Source organism: Octopus bimaculoides, chromosome 26 (assembly GCF_046866305.1).
Source record: "Octopus bimaculoides isolate indiv1 chromosome 26, ASM4686630v1, whole genome shotgun sequence".
NCBI lineage: Eukaryota > Metazoa > Mollusca > Cephalopoda > Octopoda > Octopodidae > Octopus > Octopus bimaculoides.
Genome location: NC_142953.1, coordinates 15,214,172 through 15,238,806, shown reverse-complemented (window position 1 = coordinate 15,238,806; position 24,635 = coordinate 15,214,172). Strand labels below are relative to the sequence as shown.

The 24,635-nt window shown below is 37.6% G+C and overlaps 2 protein-coding genes across 3 annotated transcripts; one reads left to right on the top strand and one right to left on the bottom strand.

Moving 5' to 3' along the window:
• The first annotated feature begins 346 nt into the window (after positions 1-346).
• LOC106872588 (uncharacterized) lies at positions 347-18,128 on the top strand. Of its 2 annotated transcripts, XM_014919622.3 has the most exons (3): positions 347-574; positions 1,732-2,690; positions 14,615-18,128. In XM_014919622.3, the coding sequence occupies exons 2-3, from the start codon at positions 1,947-1,949 to the stop codon at positions 14,918-14,920; spliced, it is 1,050 nt and encodes a 349-aa protein (XP_014775108.2). In that variant the 5' UTR covers positions 347-574; positions 1,732-1,946; the 3' UTR covers positions 14,921-18,128. The 2 variants fall into 2 exon arrangements, with proteins under 2 accessions (XP_014775108.2, XP_089199170.1); XM_089343044.1 differs by lacking the exon at positions 347-574 and having other exon boundaries at positions 911-2,690.
• Positions 18,129-23,326: 5,198 nt separating this feature from the next.
• On the bottom strand, positions 23,327-23,800 carry LOC149130956 (zinc finger BED domain-containing protein 5-like). Its single transcript, XM_089343025.1, has one exon. It carries the CDS (start codon positions 23,798-23,800, stop codon positions 23,327-23,329), a length of 474 nt encoding a protein of 157 aa, XP_089199151.1.
• Positions 23,801-24,635: the final 835 nt, after the last annotated feature.

Here is a 24,635-nt window from a genome sequence, read left to right as displayed (position 1 = left end):
AGTGAAAAGGAAAAGAAAGTGGGGATCGCATCTCAGTGTCTCAAGAAGAAAGGGCTCAGACACGTGCGTCCAAGATGCATCATTGTATCTTAAAGCATGATGGAAGGGTCATGAATTGAACAGCTTTAATCATAGGTCTGGACAGTCCAGGTTGACCTGGGGCTAAACAACAACAACAAATAACAACAACATCAACAAATAACAACAACATCAACAAATAACAACAACATCAACAAATAACAACAGCAACACCTCTCCTCTATCAACATCACTGATTGTTGTAATGAATGTTCAGATGAAGCAGCAGTCATAGGAAAAAGATAATCGGCTGCAGCAAGAGCAGCAGCAGTGGTTGCAACACCAGCAGTTGCAATACTAGGGACTGCAACATCAACGAGTGCAGCATCGTCAGTAATATAACAACAACAACACTGAAGACAGGTGCAACAGCAGCAGCAATAATATGACAACAGCTGCAACAACTGTGGCAACAGAACAGCAGTGAAAACAACAATGACAATAACAGCAGCAGCAGCAGTAACAACGGCAACAACAACAACAACAACACTGACAGGTAGACAACATTAATTGCTGTGACATCATCATCATCATCAGAAGCAGCAGCACTATCATCATCATCACTGTCATAATCACCTTCGCCATCATCATCATCATCATCATCATCATTATCGCCATGACCACCACTATCACCCTCACCATCATCATCATCATCATCATCGTTAATAACAACAGCAACTGTGAGAGTGAAGCTAAGGTAATCCTCGTGTTAAGATGACGGAAATCTAAGAAGCAACCAGCTGATAGATTGTTTTTAAAATAATGTTTAAATATTTTTAATACGAAAACAATATCTTTTTTTTTTTTAATCTTTCGGTCCTGCCCACTTAGTCGGGCCGCAACTTTTTTCGGACACCCGCCAAAAAATGCTGTCATCAACATTTAAAACGATAAATATTTTACTAATTCTTCGGAACATACGTCTTTACATTTTTAAAATTCTGCAGTTAATCAGAGGCTTGTTATTTTTATCACCTGGTCGTGTTGCTATGTCATCGAGGTCAACCGTGCCTTGCCTTTTTTTAAAATCTTTTTTTATGGTTGCTAAAACAAAATACCAGTCAAGTACTGGAGTCGATCTAATCGATTAACCCCTTTCCTTCAAAATTACTGGCCCTGTGATTAAATCAGAAACTATTATTTAAGACCTTTTTGTGTTTCATTTCGTTTAACTCAGTGGCTCTCAACCATTTTTACTCTATGGACCCCTTTTGATTAATATTTTGCTCAGGTAGACTCCCCCGTAACCATTCCATGTTTTAAAACCCTTTTATTTTTATAATTAAATATTATAAGGAACTGTATAAAAAAAATTGTTAAAATTATTTCTGTGTATTGTAAACGTATAACTAATTTATTGTATATAAATTTTATCAACAAAACCTTATATAGACCCCCACCAAGGATCATATGGATCCTGGTTGAGAACCACTGGACCCAGCAATAAATATGATCGACGAAGAATGAAAGAAATAAAGACTGGATGAGATATATGGGATCGTAAGAAACAACGAATAAGGGGATGTTTTCTTGATGTGAAAAACTGGTCGTGGTTAATCGAAACAGCCGCGGACTAGGAAGTGAAAATCTCATTGTTTCTTTGTCTCTCTCTCTCTCTCTCTTTTTTTTTTTTTTAACTTCTATCTTTTAAAGGTTTCCCATGAGAAACTTGAAACTGAGAGCCAAGCAGTAGCAGGATCAACATCGTCCATATCTTGTACAGCAGTGACGGCAACAACAACAACAAGCGTAGCAGCAGCAACGACAGTGACAGTAGCAACAGCAGCAGTAGTGACAGTAGCAGCAGCAGCAGTAGTACTAGTATTGGTAGCCGTAGTAGCAGTAGTCGCGATCTTGGCAGCAAGATAATGACAACATCAACAGCAATGTCGGAGAACCTGCTGCAAAACCAATACGAAGCAGTTTTCGTTTTGGCAAACGAAGGTTTGGAAGGTTTCTACACATATTTAGAAACGAACAATATTCCTTTATTCCTGAGCGACGAGGAAGAGAAATATTTCCAAGATCAGGGTAGTATCTCGGCGAGTGAACGACTACAGTTCATCTTAAAAACCAGTCGAATTCATCAATGGACAGGTCAGTCTGGACTTAAGATTCAAGCTCAGTGTGGTGTCGTTGATGATGACGAGGATGATGGTGATGGTGATGGTGATGTTAGGGTGTCTGAACTTATAGACGATGGAAATAGAGTTGGATATAGTAGCGATGGACAGGTTCAGGACAAGAAGACTGAAGACAAAGACGTTGGCGACGACAGCGATGCGGTGGTAACCCAATCTAATTCAAGCAGCGATGACAAGCAAGAAGATACGACAGATAGCCGTTTCAATCCGTATGCATTTGTGCCAGGTTCCAGTCCACATCGGATACCCCCAACGTTGCCCAAGATTGAAGTTTGTGTGTTGTTTCAGCCACCTCTATTTGACTCTATGCCTCATATTCACGATGTCATCTTAGATACCATTCGCCAAGCCAGATTCTCTATCAAAATCGCCATGTACCTTTTCACTGACATCTTCATATATAACGCCCTGTGTGAGGCAGCATCGAATGCCCTGGTCACAGTCGATATACTCCTGGATGCCACACAGGTATGTACTGCTCACACCATGTATGAAATATGAGGGAGAAAGAACATGATCAGGTTGCGTATATTATATATATATATATATATATATATACACACATACATACACATACCACAGCCCGTTCATACTTCACTGTGCTTTCATGCCTGGTGCTCAACCCGAGACAGGAAGCATCAACTAAATTGTCTAATTACCTAACTACAGTGCCTGTGTGTAATTGTATGTGTAATTATATGTGTGTGTGTATGGAATCAGGCATCCTACACAGGCATGTATCGAGCGCTTACATGTTTTTGAACGTAAAAAATTGTCAAGTCTTTATATATGTTTGTGCATGTGTGTGTGTGTGTTATATCCTTACATACACGCACATATACATAAGTAGATGTGTGTTACTTAAACACTTTTGTCTGAAAGTATGTGTTTATATAAAACATACACATAAATGTACACATGCAGTATATGTACATACACATATATAATGTATGTATACACACGTACTTGCAGACAAACACACATAATATAACTGCGCATGGCCATCCCGTACAACCCTAACGTTTTCATCAATTCTTGCTTATATTATTATTCAAAAAATAAAAAATAAAGAAAATCCATTAAATTCTCTAATGTTTAATTTTGGAGATTCCTTACAAGAATAAATCGGGGTTAAATTTCGTTTCAGCTTAGCATGTGTTCCTCATGTTGGACATGCTTCATTCATTCAATACTTATTATGAATGAAATGTCGATATATAGGAAATGAGAAAGAATATTTTACTACAAACCATATTTAGGATTAAGATTAACATTTACACGGTTAATATATTAAAATAAATCTTTCGGCCATATAATTGTAATAAATTATTGTTTTCGAAACAAGAATATGTGCTAATTACTATGTCACACTTTGTGTAATCAATACCAACAGATTTATAAACACGATCTGAGAGAGATGTAATGTTTTATTTATGTAAACATCTCTGGTAGTTTTTTAAAGTCTTGCTTCAAATTGTGGCGTGTTTAATTTTACTAATAAAATTTAGGTTAGATTAAATTTAACAAAAATCCATAGAAAAAGAACACGAAACGAAACGAGTTACATCTTGTCTTTCACTGCAACTACTATCGCTAACACTATGGCCAGCTTTATTAGCTTAGGAAATTTCACTTTCATTTATGTTTGTCTCCTTCAATCTCTCTCTCTCTTTTAATGAAATTATTTTTTATATCTTGGTTAAAGGCAAATATTTCATATTTCTAGATGGTTTTCAAGGAAAAATTAACAATTCACTCGCTTTTTTATCATTTCGTCTGTGGTACAAGGTTGGGTCGTATAATTATGCGCGCGCGTGGTTGTATATATATATATATATATATATATATATATATATATATATATATATATATATGCATATATACGTACAGGTATGTGCATACCTACGTCTACCTGTATATATAGGTGCATATCTGGGTACAGGACATTGCAAACAAAACGTAGACAAAAAAAATAATAATAACCAGAGTACAGAACACACACAGGCCACATAAAGAACATTTTCCTTCATCAGCTACCCCCATTCTAACACAGGCGTATATGTGTGTATGTATCTATGTATATGTATGAATATGATATACATACAAACATGTATACATCACCAAACCTGTACGTACGTACAGGTATATATATATATATATATATATATATATATGTATATAATACACACGTACGCACGCATATATCATCGTTTTCATCATCCTTGTTTAACGTCGTTTTTCCATGCTGGCATTGGTTGGATGCCATGACAAGAACTAACCAACCAGAGGATTGTGCCAAGTGCCAATATCTTCTTCAGCATGGTTTCCATACGTGGATGCCCTTCTTAATGTCAACCTCTTCACAGAGTGTATTGGGTACTTTCTACGTGGCACCAGCAGTCACTGAGTAACTCACAAGACAGGGCCATGCAATTGAAGTGGGGAGTAGGTTGTTGGGAAATACAGGATCAGATATCTTACAGGAGACGCGATACAATTGTTTTATTGATATATTATCAGAAAAGTATTGCTATGAGTGTTGATCCTCACAGAGGCAACTGGCACCCGTGCCACTGACATATGAAAAGCACCTGTTGAGCGATGGGTCACATCAAGGTAATGTGGCTGATGCCTGTGTTGCATAACTGGCACCCATGACAGTGGCAAGTAAAATGCATCTTTCGAGCGTTGGGCTTCCTGGAGGCAATGACAAATGACTGAGACCTTTAGCAATATGCTGTGCTTGAGAAGAAGACCCATCAAGCCAAGTGAAATCGTAGTAGTGACAGGTACTGGTGTCATGCAACTGGCACCCTGCAGGTGACACGTCAAAGCACCCATTACACTCTTAGAGTTGTTGGTGTTAAGAAGGGCATCCAGCTGTAGAAACCATGCCAAATCAGACTGAAGTCTGTTGTGCCCCTCAGCTTACCAGCCCTGGTCAAACCGTCCAACCCATGTCAGCATGGACAATGGACATAAATGATGATGATAAATATATAACAGTAGATTGCATTGGTATTATTTTACTTATACCACAAAAATATTGACTCATCAGGTTTATGTATAAAATCCATTTGCTGGATGAACTTTTATTTGCAAGAATAAAATATATACCTTCATTCAATATGCTCTTACCACTTCATTTGCATATCAATGCTAAAACAAATGCATAATAAACATCATCATTTAAGGTGTGTTTTCCATGCTGGCATGGATTTGATGGTCTGACAGATGCTGGCAAGACCAGGAACTGTACAAGTTCCATTGTTTGTTTTGGCATGGTTTCTACTGCTGGATACCCTTCTTAATGCCAACCACTTTATTCTATTTTAAAGTTTTGTATCCATATAGAAATTTTATGTGGACCCCAAGAGTCCTATGGATTCTGGTCGAGAGCTACTCATCTAAATTCATCACTGAAGCTGTTGTTGACTCTTATTCTACTTCCTGCAGCTTTGACCAGTATGGCCAGTATAACCAGTATGGCCCTCACTACCCATTTGTTGATACAAAGTTTCGTTAGTGACCAACAGATTACTGAACATTTTGCCCTGTCAAATGCCAGGCACAAATACCATCCACTTTTCCACACTTGCATGGGTCAGGCAAAATTTATTGCAACAAATTTTTTTCTATAGCTGGATGCTCTCTCTGTTGCCAACACTCACCTGTTCCCAAATGAGTTGATATTTCTCCCAAGTCCTTTTAACAGCACACTGGCCGGAAAGTTTCTTTTTACAAGAAAACTGTAAACAAATGACACTACTTGTATGATGGTGATGTTTGATGACAGTTGAGATGTGATGTCAAGACAGGAAGGCATAAAAATACACACACACACACGTATATATGTGTGCCCACACAAATATACACACATGTGTGTATATATATTTGGTAGTATAAACAAATACATCTCAAAATGATATATCATCATCATCATAGTCAAGATCCCTTAACTGATGCAGCCAGTTGTTGGGATGCCACTCTAGACATTTTCACAGTCACTAAGGTCTTGTACAATCTGAGTCTTGAAATTGTTTTTCCATTGTTGTTAGACTTCGTCATGGCAACAGAGGCTTAGCTGAGTCTTGTTATTATCTCCCTTTGAGGTCTGCTGTCCTTCTATATTAATAAACCCAAAATTATGTCTGTCTATCCAGGACTCCTGTATCTCAGTCTATATTTGCTCTACATAGACATATTATACCTTTTTTGGAATCAGGATGATTTCAGGATTGAAAATCTGCCCTTCATTTGGTTCTTGAACATCCAACATTGGGATCTGATTTAAAACCATTTAGGTTGCTATTTCTAGCAAGTAAAGCTTGGCTGATTCACGCCATCTTGGTTGGCATTTGTCAGGTGATGTCAGAGATCAAGGGGGAATAAAATGACATTCGCTTCGTTAATTTTACATTGAGATAAGAATTTTAGGACAAATTGGCCAGCAAATGGAATTCAACTTGGGATTGGAACAACAGAATGATTGCATTACAGAATTAATTCTCATCTGTCCTTAACCTCTGATCAAACACCACCAGGGCATATGATCATTATAGGCGGATGATAGTCATGCTATTTAGCTCTCTTTGGTTTTGGGTTGTGGGCTCAATTAGCTCACCACAGGAGCCAACTTAAAAGTCCACACAGAGAATGACTTTTAAGCTAGTAGTATATAAATTTTGTTTTTTAATCAGCCAAAGTTACAAAGTGACTCGAGGGTTGAGAGTTTCATGCACAGGACTTATCAGCCTGCCATACACAAAACTTTTGGCCCTTGAGTCTCTTTGTAAGTTCGGCTGATTAAAAATAAGGACTATTTTGTCATCTTTGACCGATGGCTTACATGGTCATCATCATCATCATCATCATCGTTTAATGTCCGCCTTCCATGCTAGCATGGGTTGGACGATTTGACTGAGGACTGGTGGACCAGGAGGTGACACTAGGCTCCAATCTGATTTGGCAGAGTTTCTACAGCTGGATGCCCTTCCTAATGCCAACCACTCCGCGATGTAGTGGGTGTTTTACGTGCCACCGGCATGAGGGCCAGTCAGGCGGAACTAGCGACGGCCACGCTTGAAATGGTGTGTTTTACGTGCCACCAGCACAGGAGCCAGTCCAGCGGCACTGGCAACAATCTCGCTCGAATGTCTTTTCACGTGTCACTGACACAAGTGCCAGGAAGGTGATGAACGATCTTGCACGAATGTCTTTTCACGTGCCACTGGCACAAGTGCTAGGAAGGCGACGTTGGTAACAATCACGCTGGTGCTATTTACGTGTCACACTGGTACAGGTGCCATCTCGATTTCGCTTGCCCCAACAGGTCTTCGCAAGCCGAGTCTAGTGTTCCTATAAATTTGGTTCGATTCCGATTTCACTTGCCTCACCATGTCTTCGCAAGCGGAGTTTAGTGTCCAATGAAGGAATGTTACGCGTAAGTGGGCTGGCTACATCCCTGGCAGAGGCCTTGGATTTTTGGTCTCACTCTCTCGTCTGTGGCCATCTTCAGTTCAATGGCAAGACCAGGTCAAGACAACTGGGGATGGAGACAAATGCAGTGGGTGACCAAGGCATGTCTTACTTGCTTCATCTTGTTCCCTGCATTCCCCAATACATTACTGCAGTTTCTTTCCTTTCTGTTGAACCATGAAGGTTTTATTTTTCTTTTTTGTAGAGTTCACCGGGTCTGGTCTTCATACGCATAGATAGGTAAGCCCTAATATGCTAATTAAGCTATAGCCAAGCCCCTGGCAGATGCTATGACTCTGGGGCAGAGTAGATCAGGGAACAATAGGGGCTAAGGGGTGGTTCACCATTTCTCAAAACGTTTTGACTCATGACCCAGGTCCCTACTACCAAATGCAAAGAAAATATATTTATACATACATACAATGGAAGGAAAATATATTTATACACACATACATACACACACATAAAGAAGAACAGGGTTTAAATTTTAAACCCCATTTGGGTTCTTCATTTTTATATCTATGCCACACCTGGAACCAACCCCTGATTCAGATCTGTGGTTTATATTGGATTTGGTACCTATGGATGTATGTGTGTGTATATATATACACACACACATATATATATATATATATATATATATATATATATATATTCTTTTATTCTTTTCTTTGTTTTATGCTGGTGTGTTTACATCCCTGTCACTTAGCAGTTCAGCAAGAGAGGCTGATAGAATAAGTATTAGGCTTACAAAGAATAAGTCCTGGGGTCGATTTGCTCGACTAAAGGCAGTCCAGCATGGCCACAGTCAAATGGCTGAAACAAATAAAAAATAAAAGAAAATATATATATATGTGTATGTATATATATATATATATATATATATATATATATATATATATATATATATGCAGCAATCCCTTGACTATCATGGGTGTTATATTCAAAACCCCACACAATTCGTGAAAATTCATGAAGTAGAAACAGTACTGTACTGTATATATTTTTTTTAATTATTTTTACAATTTGCATATATTCATTTTATTATAAATGGAAGACAACATCACAGAGGAATCGACATAAGTTTGAATAATAAACCGCGATAGGTGAACCACGATATGGCGAGGGATTACTGTATATATTATATATGAATACCTGCATGTGACACCTAATGGCTGCTTTCACCTCACTGTCAAATTAATGTTACAGTACCTAGCCAATCCTAGTAGCCTAGATTCTAATTATCCTGTAAATAATCAATATATGTTTACACACACACACACACATTGGGCTTCTTTCAGTTTTCACCAACCAAACCCACTTCATCCAAAGTTTTACTTGGTCTGAGTTTGCTCAAAGTACTATGCAGTAGGACTCAACTTGTAATCATGCAATTGTGCAGCAGACTTCTTAACCAAACACACTTGTGCGCCTAAGCAGACGACCATCTCTCATCGTCATCATCATCATCATCATTTAACGTCCGCTTTCCATGCTAGCATGGGTTGGACGATTTGAATGAGGTCTGGTGAACCAGATGGCTATACCAGGCTCCAATCTGATTTGGCAGAGTTTCTGCAGCTGGATGCCTTTCCTAATGCCAACCACTCCGAGAGTGTAGTGGGTGCTTATATGTGCCACCGGCACGAAGGCCAGTCAGGCAGTACTGGCAACGGCCATGCTCAAAATGGTGTATTTTACATGCCACCTGCACAGGAGCCAGTCCAGCAGCACTGGCAACGATCTTGCTTGAATGTCTTTTCACATGCTACCGGCACAAGTGCCAGGAAGGCGACACTGGGCACAGGTGCCATCACGATTTCGCTTTCGCTTGCCCCAACAGGTCTTCGCAAGCCAAGGTTAGTGTCCAATGAAGGAGACGACGTTGGCATGGGTGCCATTCAAAATTTTGGATGAGGCGGTTTTCACTCTTGTTTCTGATTGAGTCTTTTGAACAGAAACCATAGGTACCTCCCGTAAGTTATCAAGGGAAAAAGACATTCAGTAGTAGAGAGGGATATGGATGTTGTACAGGTAAAATAAGGGTTAGATTCAGGCAGAGCCATGTGGTAAGATGTTTGCTCGTCAAGTACTTGGTTCTGGGTTCAGTTCTGCATGGCATCTTGGGCAAGTATCTTCTGCTATTAGCCCGGGGCAGATCAAAGCTTTGTGAATAGGTCTATCTACATGTGGGTATGTATGTGTGTGTGTATTTGTGCCTCTTTGTCTTTACATCATATGATAGTTGTAAATGAGCATCACTGTTATACAAGCAGTGTCATTCATTTCCAATACTCTGCAAGAACAAGTCTGATCATAGGGAAATATTACATTGCTTGCAAAGAGGTGACAGTTGGTGACTGGAAGAGCATCTCGCCATAGAAAATCTACCTCAATAAACTCCTTCTGACTTGCACAAACATGGCAAGAGTGGACATTAAAACAATAACGATGATGATGAATATAATTTTTCTTACCATTTTTAAAATCTTCTTTTTCTCAATATCAATTTCCATTATATATGTAAAACCCAAACATATACACAGTCATGTTACCCCAAACACACACATTCATGTTAAACCAAACACACACAGTCATGTTACCCCAAACACACACAGTCATGTTACCCCAAACACACACACAGTCATGTTACCCCAAACACACACCAGTCATGTTACCCCAAACATACACCAGTCATGTTACCCCAAACACACACATTCATGTTACCCCAAACACATATACAGTCATGTTACCCCAAACACACATACAGTCATGTTACCCCAAACATACACGCAATCATGTTACCCCAAACATATACACAATCTGCATTGAATAGTCCTAGCTCTGATACTATAAATGGATATGAGATTGGGCTGTTGCAGAAAAGAATCGCAAGACAGATTCTTTAAGCTAAGCTAAGTGGCAGAAGACTCTAGGAGTAGACTAAGAATGAAATGGTTGCATATTATCCATAATCTCAGTGAGTCTCTCCTGGTCAAGTTGCTACTTTTCTGCATTGGGAAGTCATGGTTCTGGTACTACAGACAAGTGGTTAGGCTGTCACAGGAAAGAATTGTAAGACAGATTCTTTAAGGTGTGCCAACCAGCAAAAGACCTAGGGGTAGACCAAGAATGAGACATTTGGATGACATAACTATAGTTTCAGCTGGTTGTGTTTGGGAATCCATTTGGAAAGTTTAAAGATGGTTGCTTCTAATTAGACCCTATGGTGGGGGTGGTTGAGGATTGAGGACTTTGCTAACAACATCTCTCCTCAGAATTGTGAGTGGAGAAGGTGGATGGATAATTGCATGCAGACATACATACACATGGAACAACTAAAGTAGTTTATACATCCTTTTCAACTGGAAGTGATTTATACATGCACACACACACACACACACACACACACACACACACACACTCATTAATACAAGCAACGCATAATAGTGAAAAAGAACACAATACAGAGATACAGAATTAAAAATACTTTTCTTTGATTTTAAAGTTGAAAACCACTTTGAAGTCACTATCAACTTTAAAAATGAATAAGTGTGTGTGTGTGTTTACATGTATATACACACACACATACATACATGCATACACACGTGGCTGTATGGTAAAAAGCTTGCTTCCCAACCACATGGTTCTGGGTAAAAAATAAGTCCTGGAGTTGATTTCTTTGACTAAAACCTGTCAAGGCAGTGCTCCAGCATGGCCACAGTCAAATGACTGAAACAAGTAAAAGAATATATCCATACATATATGTCCTTGGGGTTTTTGAAGTTGAAAGTGTTGCTGCTGCAGATTTGACAACTCAGCAGTGGCGAGACTTCTAAGTCACTGTCAGATTTTAGAAAATGGGAAAAAATAAAGTATATATGTGTATGTAGTCTTTTTCCATTTAGCTGTAAAGCTATATAAGTGACTCAAGCCCTGAGAGTTTTGTACAGAGTTCTGAACCAACAAATTTAAATTGTAAATTTTCTTTGTGTGTGTGTGCGTGCATGCATGCATACGCCTGTGTGTGTGTGTAAAATTAGAAATATTGCCTTTCTAAATCTCTCAGAGAGACTTATACAGTAGCAGCATGATAAAGTGATGGTTTGTTGTCAACTTAATGTGACATCGACAACTGGCAAGCCAACCTACTCCAGACTGATGAAGAGCAATAACTCTGAAACTAGTCTCTTGATGGTGGCTTTGCTGGATGGAGCTGCTTATCTCCCCTGTTTGAAAACTTAAGGACACAGAACACTTGTGTCACACAGCCAACTGGAAACGATATTTCCTGGGACTAAATAGCAGTAGCATTCTTCCCCTTTCCTGGGACTGCCACATTAAGTTGACTACAATCCATCACTTCATATATATATATATATATATATATATATATAAATTGTTTTCAGTCAAAAGTTTTGTAATATTTTGGTAACTTATTTGCATTACTCATCAAATTACAAGAGAAGTAGTCAAGCATTCAAAAAGAGGCCATCATGTTGCATCACCTGAAGCCACCTTTCTGCCAGTTCTTTGATCCCATGCTGATTCCGATTTTTGTCCTTTGAGAAGAAGAACTCCTGCAGTTTCCACCTCCTCTTGCTTGATGAAGTATCGCAAGCGCAAGAAGTGAGCCATGGATTGGAACAAGTAATAATCCGAAGGAGCTAGATCCAGACAATATGCTGTGTGTGGCATCGGTTCAATTCCCTCAAGTTCCTGGAGTATATTCTTGGTCATTCAAGTGGTATGAGGCCTTGTATTGTCTTGCTGCAGAAGAGTTCATTTTCTGGTAACCAATGCTGGGCATTGTTACCGCACAGTGGCATACATCCACTCCAGCTGTTCAGATTACAAGTTGATATTGATGGTTTGACCATCCAGAATGAACTCCTCGTAATTCCACCAGATACAGAGCATCTCCTTGTGTTTGAAACTTCCATGTTTGGAGACAAGTTCCAGAAGCTGGCTCTTGCTTAACCACTGCTGATGCATGTTAGGGTTGCAGAAAAAATATCTCCCTCAGATTATAACTTGTTCTGATTCCTGGCTCACTTCCTGTCTGAAGACACTTCACCAACTGAGAAGAGATGGATGTTTCAGTGAAGGAGTTCTTCCCCTCAAACGACAAGAACTCCTATCAGCATGGGATTAAAGAACTAGCAGATGGTGCAACACAATGGCCTCTACTTTGAATGCTTGACTGCTTTTGTTGGAACTCAATGAATAAAACAAATAAGTTATCAAAATGTTGCAAAACTCTTTGACTCAACACAATGTATATATGTATATATACACACATATGTGGAGGCGCAATGGCCCAGTGGTTAGGGCAGCGGACTCGCGGTCATAGGATCGCGGTTTCGATTCCCAGACCAGGCGTTGTGAATGTTTATTGAGCGAAAACACCTAAAAGTTCCACGAGGCTCTGGCAGGGGGTGGTGGCTAACCCTGCTGTACTCTTTCACCACAACTTTCTCTCACTTTTACTTCCTGTTTCTGTTGTGCCTGTAATTCAAAGGGTCAGCCTTGTCACACTGTGTCACGCTGAATATCCCCGAGAACTACATTAAGGGCACATGTGTCTGTGGAGTGCTCAGCCACGTTAATTTCACGAGCAGGCTGTTCCATTGATCGAATCAACTGGAACCCTCGACGTCATAAGCGACGGAGTGCCAACAACACACATATAGGTGTGTGTGTGTACCTAGTTTGTTCTGGGTTTGTCTCTGAAATTCCAATGGAGAGTCATGTGTTAAACTGCCATTTAAGAAATGACAAAGAATAAATAAAATAAAACCAGTCTATTTTATATTGTTTTATTATTTTGTTTTCTCTTGTTCTATAAATGTTCCATAAATGTTTTGGGTTCAAATCGCACCAACATCAACTTTACCTTTCATTCTTCCAAGGTCAGTAAAATAAAATAACTGTTAATTACTGGCATCGATCTAATCAACTAACCCCAGATTTGTGCTTATATCAGAAACAATAAGGCAGTGGACTGGCAAAATCAGTGGAGCGTTGGAAAAAATACCTTCTGGTATTTGTTCCAAGCTGTTACATTGTGATCAAATTTGCCTTTCATCCATCCAAGGTTGATAAAATAAAGTACCAGTCAAGTATTGGGGTTGATGGTATTGAGTAAACCCCATTCCCTCAAAATTGCTGACTTTATTCCTAAAGTAGAAAAAAATATCATTGTCTATCTTTATGACCTGAGTTCAAATTCTGCCAGGGTTGACTTTGCCTTACATTCTTTTAAGGTTTGATAAAATGAGCACTATTTGGGTACTGGCCCCACAAAACTACTGGCCATGTTCCAAAATTTGAAGCCATTATTATTATTATCATTATTATTGTGGCAAACTGGCTGAATTGTTAGCACCTGGGCAAAATGCTTAGTAATATCTTTACTTTCTGAGTTCAAATTCCACCAAGGTCGACTTTGCCTTTCATCCTTTAGGGGGTCAATGAAATAAGTTCCAGTTACGTACTGGGGTTGATATAATTGAGTAGTCCCCTCCCCCAAAGTTTTAGGCCTTGTGCCTTTAGTAGAAAGGATTATAATTATTATTATTATTATTATTATCATCTCAGACCAACAATATCACAAATAAACATACATTGTTAATTAATTAATACTATAATTATTATTTCTATTCTTATTAATCATTTATTCTTTTTTCTTTCTTTCATTGTTTCCTACCTGCCTGTCCAACCATGACTACCACTGCTGCTGACTTCATTACCAACAATGCTACCCTGCACCCTGTCACTGTTGTCATTATATCTACGTTTGCCGGCATTTTCATCTCCCTTCTTCGTCTTCTTCACCTTCTCCTCCTCCTTCTCCTTCTCCTCATCATCACCATCATCGTCGTCGTCGTCGTCATCATCGACATTGTCATCAGGTGGACAAATTTTTGGAGATGCTGGGTAAGAACGGTCTGATCATACCAGAAAAGGTGAACATCTGTCAGAACAGTGGTACAGGACCGTACCAGAGAAAAACCGGAGCAACAATGGGCATTGCGCATGAAAAGTTTCTTATTTGTGATGAAAGCACAGCCATTATCGGATCCTACAACTACACCTGGTCAGCTGCTCATATCAACCGCGAAAATGTCATCGTCATTCGAGAAGCCAATCACCCCATCATCAAGTCGTTAATTGATGAATTCACCCGATTGCAAGAATCGTGTATCCTCATTGGTTGATTATTATTATTATTATTATTATGTTTATGTTTATCATTATTAATTTCATTATTATTATTATTATTATTATTATTACACATTTTTCATATTTTTTTTTTTAATCTTACATTTAAAAAAAAGTCTTTACATGCATATTTCTTTTAAACAAACGACAAATTATATTAGAGGCTTAAAGTGTAGCCTTATTTTTAATCATCATACACATACATACATGCATTCACTCATGTATATATATATGTATATATATATATATATATATATATATGTATATATATAAGCTCATCAGAAGACAAGCTATATTAGAGGCTGCAAGCTAGTCTTTTCTTTTATTACAATGCATACAAACTTACATGTATACATACATTCATACTTATACATATATACACACCAGATTGGAGCCTGGTGTAGCCATCTGGTTTCTCCAGTCCTCAGTCAAATCGTCCAACCCATGCTAGCATGGAAAGCGGACGATGACATACATATATAAATACATACATACATACATAAGTACGTATATATATATATATATATATATATATATATATATATATATATATATATATATGTGTGTGTGTGTGTGTGTGTGTGTGTAAGGCAAAAAAGCATGAAGAAGTCAATGCCATAAATTTGGATACGATGAGATTAAAGTGTGATCTGTTGAATGCTGTCTGCAATAAATTCTTTTATTGAAATTTCATTTAAAGTAAAGAGAAGGTAAACAAGAACCTAGTAGTAATTGTCAGTGACTATCAAAGGAAAGGGGAGATAATCTCAAACTATCAAGTTCATTTACATACACAGAGAAAGGATAGTCTGATCTGTGTAAGTGAAGGGGAACTTTGGACATATGTTTTGGTATATATGACTTCATCGGTCCAGTATTGTCTACAGGAATACTCAGAACTGTGGTGGACTCAGTTGTTTTAAATGTAGAAAATAAGCTACATATAATTTTAGCCAGGAATTATGTGTGCATGTGTGTGTGTGCGTGTATATAGTTCAAAATGTTTATTCTTATGTATATATTATATATGTATATAAGTGTGTGTGTATATATATATATATATATATATATATATATCATGTATATGTGTATATGTATATATGTGTATACACACACAGACACACTCACACACACACATGTATCTGTATATACATATTTGGGTTGTCAGATAAATTCGTTTGTTTTCCCCATTTATTTTGAGTTTTATCTTCAATCAACAATTTAAACAAATCTGTCAATAAGCTTCTTTTCTCCTTCATTGTTCACAACTTCTTGACACAGTTCCACTAACTCATCAATGTCTTGACACCAGGAACCATTGGGTCTTGACTCAAAAATTTCACTGAGCCACATGCTTTCAGCTTCACATTGCTGTTGGACAAAATGCCTTGCTGACTGTTTTAGGGCAACTGGAAAAGGTGATTATCTGAAGGCCCTACATCAAGAGAATATGGTGGATGTGATAGAATTTCTCAATGGAACTTTTGAATAGCATTTTTGATAAGATTATGGAGACAAGGACAAGTGTTGTTGTGTCAAAAAGGCACAGCATGTCACCAGTTGGGTCATTTCAGCTTGGTGACCTTGTTCAGCTGATTGGTTCATTTTCTAAACATAAAACTCTGCACTGACTGTGTTGTTGTTTCCCAATATTTCATAGTGGATTAGCCCTTCCTAATTCTATCAAACACAGATTATTGTTTCGCTCTGGCTTGTTTCGAGGTGTTGCTTCCTTTTTGGGACTCAGCCAGGCTTCTTTCTGCTTCAGATTAACAAAAAGACACTGTTTTTCATTGATAATAATGGTGTGGTAAAGAAATTCTGTGTCCATGAGAGTGAGCAAACTGGTAGTGATAGAGAAGCACTAAAGTTTGTCTTTTCCATTCAGAGCATGTGATTCCCTTGCACCGAGTTTTTGGACCTTCTCTTTATGTAAAGGCGACAGGTGACCGTATCATGAGAGCATCCCAGCTGTTAGACTGATTCCTTGGAGAATTGGCACAGGTCCTCGTGGATGAGTTTGTTCAATCAATCTTCATTGAACTGAACTAGGAGAGTCAGTAGTGTACAATTTCCCCTGTTTGAAGCATGAAAACCATTTCTGTGCAGTTCTTTGAGTAAGAGAGCCTTCTCTATATACAGCACAGACTGCTTTGGAACTTTAATTGAAAGCCAAGAGAAGCAGACGTCGAAAATGCGTGGGATTTTTTTTTCTATTTGGTGCTCCATCGATTTTAGTCTGAAAACAGGTCAAATTTATTCAAATTTCAAAAACGATAGGCAAAAGTTGTAGAAAAACACTATGATAAAAATATCTTCTGTTTAATTCAAATAACATAAAAAAAAAGAAACAAATGTATTTATTCAGCAACCCAATACATACATACGTATGTATGTATGTATGTATAAATACACACACACACATATGCATGTACATATATATTTGTATATAAATATGTTATATAGACAGTAGAAAAATGGAAAAACAATTTACCAAAATAACAATTGATTGAATTAATAATTTCAAACGAATCAATGACTAATCAATCAGTATCAAATATTCAATTAATTTCTGATTAAAAAAGGTTATATTGTGTCATTTCATTAAAATGGTTCTTATTATTGGTGAGCTGATGGAATCAGCACACCAGACAAAGTGCTTAGCACCATTTCTTCTGTCTTTATGTTCTGAGTTCAAATTCTTCAGGGGTAGAATTTACTTTTCCTCTTTTCAGGGTCGATATAATCAGCTAAACCCCTCCTCCAAAATTTCAGGCCTTGTGCCTAAAATGGAAAGGATTATTACACTATCTAAAACTAGATGCTTATGTGCTGAGTTCAAATCTAGTGAAAGTTGATTTTGCTTTTCATTCCACTGTGGTTGATATCATAAAGTACCAGTCAAGTACTAGAGGCCATTGATGTCAGCTAGAACCCCCCTCCCCTCGAAACTGGCAGCTTTGTGTCTAAATCAGATTCCATTGTTATTATTACAATGTAAAAACTGGAGTAGATCGTGTTTGTGTTTGTGTGTGTGTCACGTTTAAGTTTCCTGGCTAAAAAACTGCTGTTTTCACATTGTATACACACCCACCCACACCTGCACACACATACACACACACACACACATACATACACACACACACATGCACGTTTTAATAAAAGACAGTTATTTCAATAAAATGCAACATTACAACACTTTACCATCAATCTATTTTGGATATTTATTATAATAATATATTATAATTTATTACAATTCAATTAATTATGAATTCAAACAACAGCTAATTGGATAAGATGTGTTTTTCTTTCAATTGTTTTCGATAAACTGGAATGAAACATACATATATGTATATATATCATATATGTATGCATACGTATATGTGTGTGTATGTGCATATGTGTACATTAAATTTATATATATATATATATATATATATATATATATATATATATATATATATATATATATATATATATATATATATACATACATATGTATTAATCATCATCATTTAACGTCCGCTTTCCATGCTAGCATGGGTTGGACGATTTGACTGGAGACTGGCGAACCAGATGGCTACACCAGACTCCAATCTGATCTGGCAGGAGTCTGGTGTAGCCATCTGGTTCGCCAGTCCCCAGTCAAATCGTCCAACCCATGCTAGCATGGAAAGCGGACGTTAAATGATGATGATGATTAATACATATATATCTATCTATATATATATAAATATGTATAAATAAATATATATATATATATATATATATATACATATATATATATATATATATATATATATATATATATATATATACATACTCCCATTTCCCTAGGTTCCTTGTGGAGTACTCCTGTGATAAACTCACAATTTCCGTTGATAGAAAGCCCTCCAACTGTGGCCAACACTCCTACGGACTGAATTGATATATATGCATACATATATAAATATACTCATATGCATCACATATATACATGTATATATATGTGTGTGTGTGTGTGTATACATATATATATATATATATATGTGTGTGTGTGTGTGTGTGTGTGTATATATATATATATGTATGTATAAATTACATACATACACACAAACATAGTTGCAGAGATATTGTTGTCATTTGCAAGAGGGACAAAAATAAGTGAAACCCCTTGAGGGCACAACAAGAAGACAAGCTTGTCTGACCACAACAAAAAACCACCACCCTACATACTCCCATTTCCCTAGGTTCCTTGTGGAGTACTCCTGTGATAAACTCACAATTTCCGTTGATAGAAAGCCCTCCAACTGTGGCCAACACTCCTACGGACTGAATTGATGCTCCATTTAGACTCAAACTTTCTGTCATTAAAACAGTTTTTCAAAAGCGTTTTATGTCATTCTTTTGATGGTTTTGCAATAGGGCCATGCTGGGGCATTGTCTCTAAAGATTTTCATTGATCCCATTGATTACCTATACTTTCTTTGTGCATATATTTTTATCAATCTCTCTAAAACAGATGGCTATGTCAACCTTGACATAAAAGCACATAAGCAAACACCTCACGTTCATAATTTTTTTCAGTGTTTCTTTGATTTTTACCGTCCACTTGCTTTCCAATTGAAATGCTTCGGGGTGTTTCTCTACGTTTTGAGTTCAAACTCTGCTGAAGTCTACTTTGCCTTTTATCCTTTAGGGATTGATGGTATAAATACCAATTAAGTACTAAGGTCGATGTAATCGACTCTTACCTCCGCCCTTCTCTCAAATGTGTCTCTTACTAGAAAGGGACATTTCTTGGGACTGAATCGAAACATCAGTTGTTTCCCTTTAATTTGCAAATAATTTAAAATTTATCTTAATCTTCCATATAGAAATTAAAAGAAAAAAGACATTTGAAATGTTAAGAATACAATGAATCCTATCTGTCAAACCCTAATACACTTATAATATTGGTTAATTAATTAATTAGTCGTCCAGAATGAATTATTAATTAACTATCGTCACTAAATGATCGACTGTCAACTGAAAGGAACAACTACAGTTTAGTGCCCCAGTAATGCTTTTTCGTTAGAAGTTTCTAGATAATTAATATTTTTTTAATGAAATTTCACGGAAATACGTCTTCGAAAGTGAAGATTGCAATAAATTTGATTTAAAATTTTCAGATAAAAAAAAAAATCCTTTACTCGTGGTTGTTTCACAACATAAATTATCGGTATGGTGGTGTCTCTGGAAGAGTTCAATTTATTAAAAACAAAATACCTATATGTATTCATTTAACGAATTTCAGAGAGGAAACGGTTGAATAATCCAAAATATTTCTGATCTACATCATCAAACTGTATAAAGAAACAAAGAGAGGGCTTTTCACTCTGAAGGAGAGGCCCTTTGTCACTAACAGAGGTAGCAGCTCTCTGAACTTCACCCAGCCTATTCTTATTCTAGCGGCTATGCTTTCGGAACAACCTCCCACATTGCTAACTTGGTCACCTATACACACACACACACATATATATATATATATACATACATATGTGAAGGTGTATAGCTCAGTGGTTAGAGCGTCAGGCTCACGAGTTTGATTCCCGGACTGGGCTGTGCGTTGTATTCTTGAGCAAGACACTTTATTTTATGTTGCTCCAGTTCACTCAGCTGTAGGAATGAGTTGTGATATCACTGGTGCCAAGCTGTACTGGCCCCTTTGCCTTTCCCTTGGATAACACTGGTGGTGTGGAGAGGGGAGGCTAGTATGTGTGGGTGACTGCTGGTCTTTCATGAACAACCTTGCTTAGGTTTGTGCCTTGAAGAGGAACTTTCTAGCTGCAATCCCATGGTCATTTATGACCAAAGGCAGTCTTCACCCTTTTACATATAATGTGTGTATATATATATATATATATATACACACACACACACACATATATATATACATACATACAGACATTCTTTTACTTGTTTCAGTCATTTGACTGCAGCCATGCTGGAGCACTGACTTTGGTCAAACAAATCGACCCTAGGACTTATTCTATTGGTCTCTTTTGTCGATAGAATAAGTACTAGGGGACATAAACACACCAACATCGGTTGTCAAGCAATGGTGGCGTGACAAGCACAGACATACAAATACAAATATATATACATACATACACGATGAGCTTCTCTCAGTTTCCATCTACCAAATCCACTGACAAGGCTTTGGTCAGCCTGAGGCTATAGTAGAAGACACTTGCCCAAGGGGCCACACAGTGGGACTGAACCCGAAACCATGTGGTTGGGAAGCAAGCTTCTTTATTTCATGAAATTGGTCATGAAGGCCTTACATAGAGGGGACAGCACAAGGTGGGGACAAAAATACAAGACAAATGGAAAAGATGAACTGAATATAATGGAAAAATGGAATGAAGCCGTTCATCCCCATCTCTGAGCGGCTTCACTGAACCTGTTAATACAACCCTTTTTTTTTCAGACACTGGTTAATAACACTATTTGTAACACCGTTTGCAACAACTAGTTTTCATTTTTACACAAAATGTTTATATTATTCAACTTTACGATGAAAGTAAACAAACAAAGTTTGTTCTTTTTTAGAAGCGTTGAGATGTATTTCTCAAATGTGTGATAATGCTATAAATAGCTTGATCAGGATAAATTATCCATATAATGCAGAAAAATACGTTACTGGCCAGCCATGTTTATATTATTTTTTTTTTTTAATATCAAAACAGCTTACCTGTTCTAGCATTGTGCTGGTGTCTATTTTCTTGACCCACTACGCATAGTCAGAGTCTTCCTCGTAATCCTTTAATCTTGAAAGGCACCCCATGTCTGCCATCACACAACGCATGTACCTGAGCGAACCCTTCACTTTTGTTATGTCCACTTTTATCACTCTATCCCACGAGTTTATCTCATTATCAAGTTTTTTTCATTTTCTCCATCGTACAGTATAACATATTTTTCATTACTGGGCAAGGGTGAGGAAATTTGGGGCTCCCCTGTGCTTGTGCTTGTCTTTATGTCGGGTGGGGCATGGAGAAGGTTGGTGTCTGTTGGGAGTGGGTGTGGTGGGAGTCAGGTAGATATGGGATGGGGGTTGTCATTTACAATGTGTGCTCTTTTTCTTTTCTTTCTTTTTTCTTCCCATCCGTTCCTTTCCTCCTCCTCGATGCTGGTACTGGTTCCCATTGGTGGTGAAGTCTCAACTTCCCTCTCATCCTTCATGAGTGTTAGAGGAAGTCCGCTATAATTTGGCCTTTCAGGCCACATTTATAGCACCGCGGGATCCTTCCTTCCATTCTAACTCTGTGTGTTGCCTCTCCGACCATGATGGTCTCAACCATATTTTCAATATCTTCCTCTGCAACTTGTACCACCATATCAAGGCTTTGTCCTTGCCAGTTCCTGTGGCCTGCGAGACCGCCACCTTCTCCTCCATGCCTAGCAATATGGCAGCTACCACTCAGGCTTCATCCACTTCTGGGGTTATTTTCTCTACCCTAACCCTGGAAGCACACCTCCCAAGGTATATGCACGTTAGGAGATAGCTCTACCACTTCAAGCAATGCCAAAGTTTTAACTGTGTTATGTTTCAGGTGTGTTCAATGAAGTGTTAAAAGATTTCACTTAAAAACACTGGATGACCAATATTTGTTTTTAGTGGTAGGCTGCCACACACAAACTCAATGTTAGCAATGATTGTAAATAGTTGCGATATGTAGTTAAATCCTCATCAGCCAATTCATCTTTCAAAGAATCAAGTTGGGAAATTGATGGAATTGACGTTTTGAAATGTTCATCTTATACAACACCAATTTTGAAATGAAAGCAGTGATGATTTACAATCAACGAGAGTTTTTCGGCTTCCTTGCAATAACTTGCTCAAATCGTTTAATTTTGTGAATATATCACAAAGAAAAAAGATATCGCATCTTGCAACCATCAATGAAGCGGATAGTGAAGTATCTTCAAAGAAAGATATGATTATATGAAACAGTTCAACAAAGCGTAAAACACGGTTTTCTTTTGACAGCCACCACACTTCGGTATGGTATGATCCTCATCATTTCTCAGACAGAGTCGACAGAAAATTTGATCAGACAAGAGACTGGACTTCAATTTGTTCACAGTCTTGATAACTAACTGTAGTGCATCATTCAATCTATCGTTCATATTTTTTGTCACTAAATGCTGCCGGTGTGCCAAGTAATGAACAGTTAGTATCTGGTGAGAAATTTCATGCTTTAGGAGAGATGAAAATCCTCTGTATCTTCTTATCATCAAAGGGGCTCCATCAGATGCACAGACAAGAATATTACTGAGGGGATATTATGTTCAAAGAGGAAAGACCTGAAAAGGAAAAATAGTTAGCCTTTTGAATCGTGTGATAATTTCTCTGTGAACAGCATTTCCTCACAAGGTTAAAGGTCTTTATTGAAATACTGAACATATACCATCATCAAACATTGATTGTCCACAACACTTGACTCATCCATTTGTATAGAAAATTCAGAATGCTGAATATTAATGAGCTGATGTTTGACATCATTGACCATTTCATCGGTGCATTGAGAAACCATGTTATTACTAAGTGGGATCTTCATAATGTTATCGGGTTTTTCGTGCATGACAGTTGACAAAACCTCTTCGATAACCAGGCAAAGTAATGTTTCTCCAATTGTGTGAAACTTCCCAGACTTAGCAACAAGCAATGCAATGTTGTACGATGCAATCAACCCTTCATTCTCCTGTTTACTAGTTTCCTGGAGTAGCGTGTTGAATGTTTGTGTTTGCTTTTTGAAAGTGGAGCTCAGTTGCAAAAAGTATGATAACGGCTTGTCCTTCTTGTAGGAATGCTTTGCACCAAAGTGATACTTCAAGCGTGAAGGTTTCATTGCTTCGTTGGTCAATGTTTGATGGCAAAGAAGGCACATTGGTAACTGACAGTTCTGAGGAGAGGGATAAATCGAAACGAAAAATAATCACTTCTGTACTGTCAACAAATTCCTCTTGACTGGAAATATCTGTAAAGTGAAAATGTGAGGACGAATTTCTGCGGACGGCATCAGAAAGGTAGTATAGTATTCCCAAAGAGAAGAAGAAATCATTAGAGCAGAGTCAGCTGACATGTCTTTACTGAAGCAAATACGGATCTAGTTCGTTTGGCTGCCAGCATTTCAAAAATTAGAGTTTATTGAAAATTTTAGAATTTGGCACATTAATGTACTTTTCCAAGCTAAATAGCTGGAGTTGTTCAACTTTTTCCAGAAAAATATTTTAAAAAAGTTATATAGGTTTAGAATCTGATCATTTTCACCCAGTCAAGAAACATGATTTCAAAGATGTCATTTTGTGCGTGACTGCACATTTTGTCAACATCCTGAAAATAGCACTTGTGTTTTGATATGAAACCACAGAATTACACACAACATATAACTTCTCATAACTTTTTTTTTTCCAGAAAATTTTTGCGAATTTGCATTCTATACTCAGGACTTCATATGATTATGCAAAAAAAAAAAAAAAAAATATTCGATTGATAAACAAATCCACTTTTTTAATACAAAGGGACGTCTCATGCAAGTAGTCAAATCGATAAAAGTGCATCCTTATTCTAGGCATGCCTAGATATCAGTAAATGCAAACTTGATTTCTAAAAATTCATTGTCACCCACAAAATGTTCATATCGCCCATCACCCACCAGTAAGTTGGAATCGCCCACTTTGGGA